This window comes from Penaeus japonicus, unplaced genomic scaffold, assembly GCF_977035675.1.
Source record: "Penaeus japonicus unplaced genomic scaffold, GWHDUDI00000001_assembly GWHDUDI00000028, whole genome shotgun sequence".
Taxonomy (NCBI): domain Eukaryota; kingdom Metazoa; phylum Arthropoda; class Malacostraca; order Decapoda; family Penaeidae; genus Penaeus; species Penaeus japonicus.
In genome coordinates, this window is record NW_028234430.1 from 28,361,767 (window position 1) to 28,368,897 (window position 7,131).

At 39.1% G+C, this 7,131-nt stretch overlaps 1 protein-coding gene across 1 annotated transcript in view; it reads right to left on the reverse strand.

The window, feature by feature from the left end:
• Window positions 1-899: 899 nt before the first annotated feature.
• Hel25E (ATP-dependent RNA helicase 25E) overlaps window positions 900-7,131 on the reverse strand; it is an 8,364-nt gene continuing 2,132 nt past the window's right edge. The window contains exons 2-10 of the mRNA XM_043026119.2: window positions 6,733-6,944; window positions 6,429-6,556; window positions 5,987-6,263; window positions 5,646-5,764; window positions 3,627-3,758; window positions 2,106-2,252; window positions 1,837-1,974; window positions 1,510-1,655; window positions 900-1,370 (exon numbers count right to left, since the gene is read on the reverse strand). Of these exons, the coding sequence (XP_042882053.1) occupies window positions 1,524-1,655; window positions 1,837-1,974; window positions 2,106-2,252; window positions 3,627-3,758; window positions 5,646-5,764; window positions 5,987-6,263; window positions 6,429-6,556; window positions 6,733-6,943 (1,284 nt within the window). The 5' untranslated portion in view covers window position 6,944 and the 3' untranslated portion in view covers window positions 900-1,370; window positions 1,510-1,523. The remainder of the gene's footprint in view (window positions 1,371-1,509; window positions 1,656-1,836; window positions 1,975-2,105; window positions 2,253-3,626; window positions 3,759-5,645; window positions 5,765-5,986; window positions 6,264-6,428; window positions 6,557-6,732; window positions 6,945-7,131) is intronic.

Below are 7,131 nucleotides of genomic sequence, written 5' to 3' on the forward strand. Positions count from 1 at the left end.
GTAATATTAAGCAAAATGGGTTTCAACTTGCATCCAAAACCTAGATGGTATTACTTTTCCAAGCACCAGCAGAGGAGAGAGAACCTTGAATGGCACCCATCCATGGTCTCTGCAATATTTTTATAGTGATGGTACATTGCAATTTTCTGACCTCTGAAATACAGCGGATGAAGGATGTGCAGGCAGAACGAGAAGATGAAGGCGACTCAAACCATGCTCAATGTATATAATGTACTCCTGTGCCAGTAGGGATGCCTTTTACTGTGGCATTCATGTTCATAAGCATAAGTTTCCTTCCTCATCCCTACCTTTTCATGTTATCTTCATCGTGGATGGTTATGTTTCGTATTCGTTCATGATAGTACATAAGAAAAAAGTTACTTTTTGTCCTCCTATGAAACAGCAATACTTCTATCACACTGGGTATAAAGAAAATGAGCCGATATGGACTCAAACTGCAATTTCAGTCAACTGCAGCACTGATAGAGCCTGCGATATGAGGTCTCTAAATACAGTAAAAAAAATACAAACAACACACAAATGGCTCTAGCTTTACAATGAGTGACTAAAAGAGAGTGGGGAAAGTCAAAGTGTGTTGCATGAAGCTGCCACGTTCTGAAATAATAAACCCATCCTGAAGACTAGGCACGCAAATCTATCTCCCATCCGCAATGGGTTAAACAACCCAAGTCAAGTCTCTGTGTGTGCATGACTATGTAGATATACTTTTTGCCAATAGGGGCTTCACTTCAAAACTTTTAAAGTCTTTTACCTTTTGTATGAGGTCTTTAGTCAAGAACTTGACTAATGCTGGCAACATATTATTAATATATCAAAATAGGAAATTCTTTTCAAGTAACAATTAGGGCATTTCTTGCAGAGGTCCAACAAACATGATCAGATTTTCTAAGTTCTTTATTTACCTTAAAATTAGTAAGGGTTATAATAAACACTTGTACTTCATCGCAAAATTAAGCTCTGCTACTTTTAATGCTAAGGTAGCAAAATTATGCTTATATGGTTGAATGCTACATATGGGTTACTCACAAACTTAAAAATATCCTGACTACACAGTCACGGTATACTTCACATGGACTGCAAAGTTTCCAAAATATTTCTTGTGCATAACTAAAAAAAGAAAAAAAAATGATAATGAAAATAAAAAATATATTGCAGTCTTCAATGAGATGCAAGCTTTGGTTATAACCGTTTTCAGATTGAAACAAAACATGTGTATCACTACAACTACTAGAAAATAAAAATCATTCAAATATCAATCTCAACATGAAATACACCAGGAATCATTTACATTAACACTGTTTATACCATTCACACTATGCCAGCGCCTCTTCTGGACCCTACAATCATTCCTGCAAGGAAGAAAAAATAATTAGTATCAACATGTCATCTGTAATAATTAGATTAAAACTGTACTTCAAAATGGATTTTTAACACACAAATGGCTATGTGACTATGACATGTTTTCCAAAAGAAAAAAACCCATCTCACCTTCTATTCCATTTTTAACGGCCTTCAATGTAGGAGCTGAGCTCAATCTCATCAGGCAGCTCTGTGATGTTTACATCGAATCTCTCCTGTACCTCGTTCAAGGTCTTTGCGTCACTCTCCTCACTCACGAATGTGACAGCCAAACCCTGTAAACAAATTAAAAACAATTAGATAATGCTAACCTCAATTTACATTGGGACTATAGAAATTCAAGTGGTTGGAGTACAGACTTAGATAATGTATTCTATGAGCAGGGAATAAGTAATTATGCTACTAAGCAAGCAAAAATAAATTATATACAGGAGATGTACAAGAACGGCGACTCACCTTGGTACCGAATCGACCAGCTCTTGCTACTCTGTGAAGGTATGTATCACTGTCTTCAGGCATGTCATAGTTGAAAACAATGTTCACTCGCTCAATATCCATTCCTCTGCCAAACAGGTTCGTTGCCACCAGAATACGCTGGGAAGTTGAAAGAAAAAAATATATAAAATACACACATTTAAAAAAAAATTATCTTTCTAACATATAAACAAAAACCAACTACTTTAAACAACATTTTCCAAAACTATAAAACAATGTATTCTGCACACCTTCTGGAAGTCCTTGAACTGCTGGTAACGACTCAGTCTCTCCTCCTGTTGCATGGCACGGTGGATAGCAATAGCTGGGAAGTTCTGCTCAACCAACAGCTGTGCCAAAGCCATGCACCTCTGGACTGACTTGACAAAAATCACAACCTGAAAAATGTTACAGAGATTAGTGGAAAATGAAATACCTTGACACTTCTAAATAGCAGAAGTGAAACTTTTACTCTTGTGGGAAAAATATTTTAATCATAATTTGGTACACAAGCAGTTGACTATAACTTTGGTTCCAGTACACACAGAAATAAATGCATTGAAATACTGGATTTGTAAGTGAACACCAAAAATTTCATGAACTTCAATATATATCTGCTTATTTAACATTACTAAACAGCTTTAATGCAGCTAAGTATGAATAAAAAAAACTCCAAATTAATATCCCAGCATTAACTTATTTGGAATCCTTAGAAAAATAGGTTCAAAAAACAGTATTGCTTAAAATATATATCACCTATCTATATTGAAATTTTGAGGAATTTACAACACTAAATATGCCAAATATGCCAGACTAACTTCTACCAATAGCAAAGTCCATATATACTCCAAAATCTATGTAATATTCCAAAAATTAATCTCCAATATTTCTATAATAATAAGTTGCTTCAGTCTTAGTTTTGTTCATCTTTGTTAATGGTTACCAATAGGATACATCCCTTCTACTCTACCCCAACAACCCAAACCAACAACCTAAGCCTACACCAAGACAATCCTAACTAATATATTACTTCTCAGCCCAGGGAGGGCTTATTACCCCCCCTGAAATGGACCTCTTAATGACGACTCAGATAAGTAATAGGCATGTAGGCTTAAGCACAGAATGTCATTGGTACATGGGAGTAAAATGTTTATTCCCTTGTAAGCAGTATTTAGTTTAACCCATTGGTCGCGTACTTAATAAATATTTGTTCAGTAGGATGGCTGGTTTACATTGTCTGGCACGGTGCCATCCATGTCTAAGACCGACTCTGCCTTTGCAGCAAATCATGCCATCCGCTGCTAATGGGTTAATTATCCAATTTTATAAATACATAAAAATTGTAACAAAATTCTAAGAGAAACTACACAACACTACATACGTATGGATATATTCATTGCTTTTCTGAATTATGGAATATACCCCTTCCAGGACAGGCAACACATGTAGCCTGAGGTGAGCATCTAAAAAGGTGTTTTTCCCTATTATTTTCTAGACTTGTGATATATGAATCAATTTTTGGTATAACAACACTGATACTAACAAGCATTAAGTTAAACATTTTTAACATTTTTACTAATCTAAAGGAATCAACATCTTGGGATTTCCAGAATAGGAAAAAAAAGTACATAATGATGCTCCCCCATAAAACTTGCCCATTATCAAAGGGTTAATTAAACTAAGCAGAAGTAAATAAATCCAGTTACCCATAAACTTCCACTAGATACAAGTGAAAGCCCAATCTGTAAACAATATTGCATTAAAGGATTTACCTGGTTGAACTCTAAAGCATCAAGTAATTCAAATAATTTCCGATTCTTCTCGTTTTCTTTGATTTTAACGTAGTGCTGCTGCAGACCGTGGAGAGTCAACTTGGCTTCATCATCAACATATACTTCCATGGGCTGTAAAGATAAGTTAACAAAATGATGCATACAAGGGGAGGGAGGGAGGGAGGGAGGAAGAGGGGGTTCCACAAAGAGAAAGGTGGAAGGCCGGAGGTACGGAAGGTGGAAGGCCGGAGGTACTGAAGGTGGTAAAAGATAATAAAATAAGAGGGTACTTAACAACAATAAAAAGAGTATCAGTAATAAGTTGAGTAAAGGAAGATAACTTAAAAGGAATGGCACATCCCTCTTCCAGTGAAGATTCTTGGATCAAATCAGAAGTTTTAAGAAGGGTCTTTAAACAAAACGAAAAATTTTATGAAGGCCTTATTAGAATGTACTTAATGGATGGGGTGGGTGGGGGTGAAAGTAAAGAAAAATATCTAAAATAAAATAGGAATAGAAAACCAGGGAGCACGGGAAGAAAAGACTTAAGCCATCTTTGTAAAGCTGTAAAGGTAAATATTCTAAAAAAAAAAAAATCTAAAATCAACGTTAAGGTCAACTTCTGATGCATGAAACTTAATTGTGTTTAATTCAGTTCTTTATGCACACTAAGACCTTTGACACTGATACTCTGAATTATGAAACTATGAAAGAATAAAAAGCACTTATGCCTCTGACTTGATCAACTTCACTTTACCAAACTATGCAAACACATTCCACTGCCTAAACCACACACGTCAGAGGCACATGTGCTTCCTGCCAGGACCCGATCTGAACTTCAAAGGAAAACCCTATTATCCATGACAAAGTAAACAAAAGACAAATCTGATCCCCCTATTGCACTCACAAACCCTTCCCAGAATCCCCAAACCTTGGATGCCAGCCATGAGGAACGGACAAGGAGTGGCTCGGGCGTTAGAGCTGCAAGTCACCAACTACGGCCCTCCGGCAACACCTCTTCGGAATGCACGTGAGGTGTCCTGTGCGGGTTCTTCATCGGCTTGCGTCACATTACCTCCTCTCCTCCACTCCCGAGCACTTCCTGTAGGAGCGCCGTCTTCCTCTATGGGGTTTCTTGAAGGCCAGCTTCTCTGATCCTCCACAAGGGGTGATGATTTTTTTTCTTTTTCATGTTGCAAATAGTAGGATGTTTGACAGATGGGTTTGTGTTTTGTGTTGATGGGTAGGATGGTATAGGACATAAGGATATAGGATGGAGGTTGGCTTTAGGATATCAAGGATATGCACCACTTGCCACGGTGCGGGAAAAAGGAAGAATATCGTTGAATATCTTTCCCACCCATTTTTTTTTTTCTTTCTTTTTAACGAATATAACAGTGCGTGTCCCTTCTTCGCAGAATAATAGCGCAGACATGGGAGGGGAACAAACGAAGAAAAGTGCACAAGGATTGGAGAACAGACTGGGTGGGGAGTCAGGGAGAGCCCCAGTCCAAGACAGGTGAGTGATGTGGAATTTGCACCTTTGAGGGGACAAGTGCAAAAAGGATGTAGGTCTGGGTATGGGTTACTGATGGCAGGAAGGTCAGGCAGGGATGCCCGAACCTTCAGGATGACTGCAGGATCTAGGACTGTTGTTGTCTCGTGAATGCTGGAGAGGTGAGTGATCTTTACAGCAGATATTGGGCAAAATGACAGATGGTAATGACTGTTTGAGAAACGGAGGGGGAGGAGCTGGTGATATCAGTGGGGGGCAGATGGCAATGGTAATGGAACAGTGGATGGCTGATGGAATGAGGAGTGAGACTTTTGGCCAGGAACGATCTTTCTCTCTCTTTCCTGTAGTCTTCAAGGAACTGGCAGTGGCAGCAAGGCACGCTGGGTACGCTCCCAGGAAGATGCACCACCCATCCAAGCGGGACGGCTGGCACCGAGACACGACACAAAGTTGGTCGTGTTGATATACCGTAGTAGAAACAAGACAAAGGTTGCAGTAATTACATCTTGCATGAACTTCTTGCAAACGGGGCGAATCTCCTTGCTCAAGGTGGCGCTGAACATCATCACTTGCTTTTCGTGTGGAGTGTTGCGGAAGATTTCTTGCACATCTCGTCGCATGTCTGAGAGAAAAAGTGGGATGATTAGGGACTATTCTCCTCCCTATGATGAATTTAACTCTGGATAAATCATTAAAAGTTTGGGAGCACAAAGACACTTTAAATAATAATAAATGCCTTTCTTTCTTTTTATCAATCTTGTAGAGAATAGTAATACACAATAAGAGAATAATTGTCCTTAAAACTAAATAATCAAGCAATAACACTCCAAACGTCCAAACTTACCAAGCTGTTCCAGCATCTTGTCGCATTCATCCAACACAAAGTGTTTTAAGTGGCGGAGATTGAGCTTCTTGTTGCGCACCAGAGCAAGAACACGGCCAGGGGTGCCGACAACGATGTGGGGGCAGTTGCTCTTGAGGGTCTCTTCGTCTTTCTGGACGTTCATGCCTCCAAAGAACACTCCCACTTTGGTGTTGGGCATGTACTTGCTGAATCTCTCGTACTCCTTGGCAATCTGGTAAGCCAACTCTCGAGTGTGACACATGACCAGTACAGACACCTGAGAAGTTCAAAGATTATCAGTTTGATTGCCTACAATCAATATCCATTTGCTTTAAATTTACAAAGAGTGGGAGTCTTCTAATGAGGAATACTATCTTTACACTGTCAAGATACAGACAATTGCTAACTACTGTCTATGCTTAATTCATCTTAAATACTTTACCTGACCATCCACAGGGTCAATCTGCTGAAGTGTTGCCAACACAAACACAGCAGTCTTTCCCATACCCGATTTAGCCTGACCCAAGATGTCCATGCCCAATACAGCTTGAGGGATACACTCGTGCTGCACTGTGGATCAATACAAAACTGGCATCAGTAAAACAATATCAAAGGACATTTATCACTACAGGTATAATTATCACATCAGGGTATCACAATAAGGACCATTACACTAAAAAAAACAAAAAAAATCTTTAAATAATGACATTTCATTTCAAGTAAAAGCACAACACTAATGAACTCACCTTCTGAAGGATGCTCAAAGCCACAGTCTACAATGGCTCTCAGGATCTCTGGCTTGAGCAAGAAATCCCTGAAGCCTGAGGAGTGGATCGACACATAGGTACCCTTGACATCCTTCTTGGCCGGGGCAGCCTCGGTCGTCTCTCCTACTCCTGCCTCCACCGCATCCTCATCCTCCTCGTAGTCGAGAAGTTCAGTCTCCTGGTCGGCCATTCTGTTGTGAAAAGGGGGAATTATGAGCTTTTCTTACTTCTGAAAGTGATATTCAGATTCATTCGGTTTTAAAGATGATCTTTCACCTAGCAACTCTGATGGCTGATTTACATTTCACTTCTCATTTTCCTATTAATGTACATTACAATTGTTCTTTACATCTTATGTTCTGTACATAAGCATTTCTT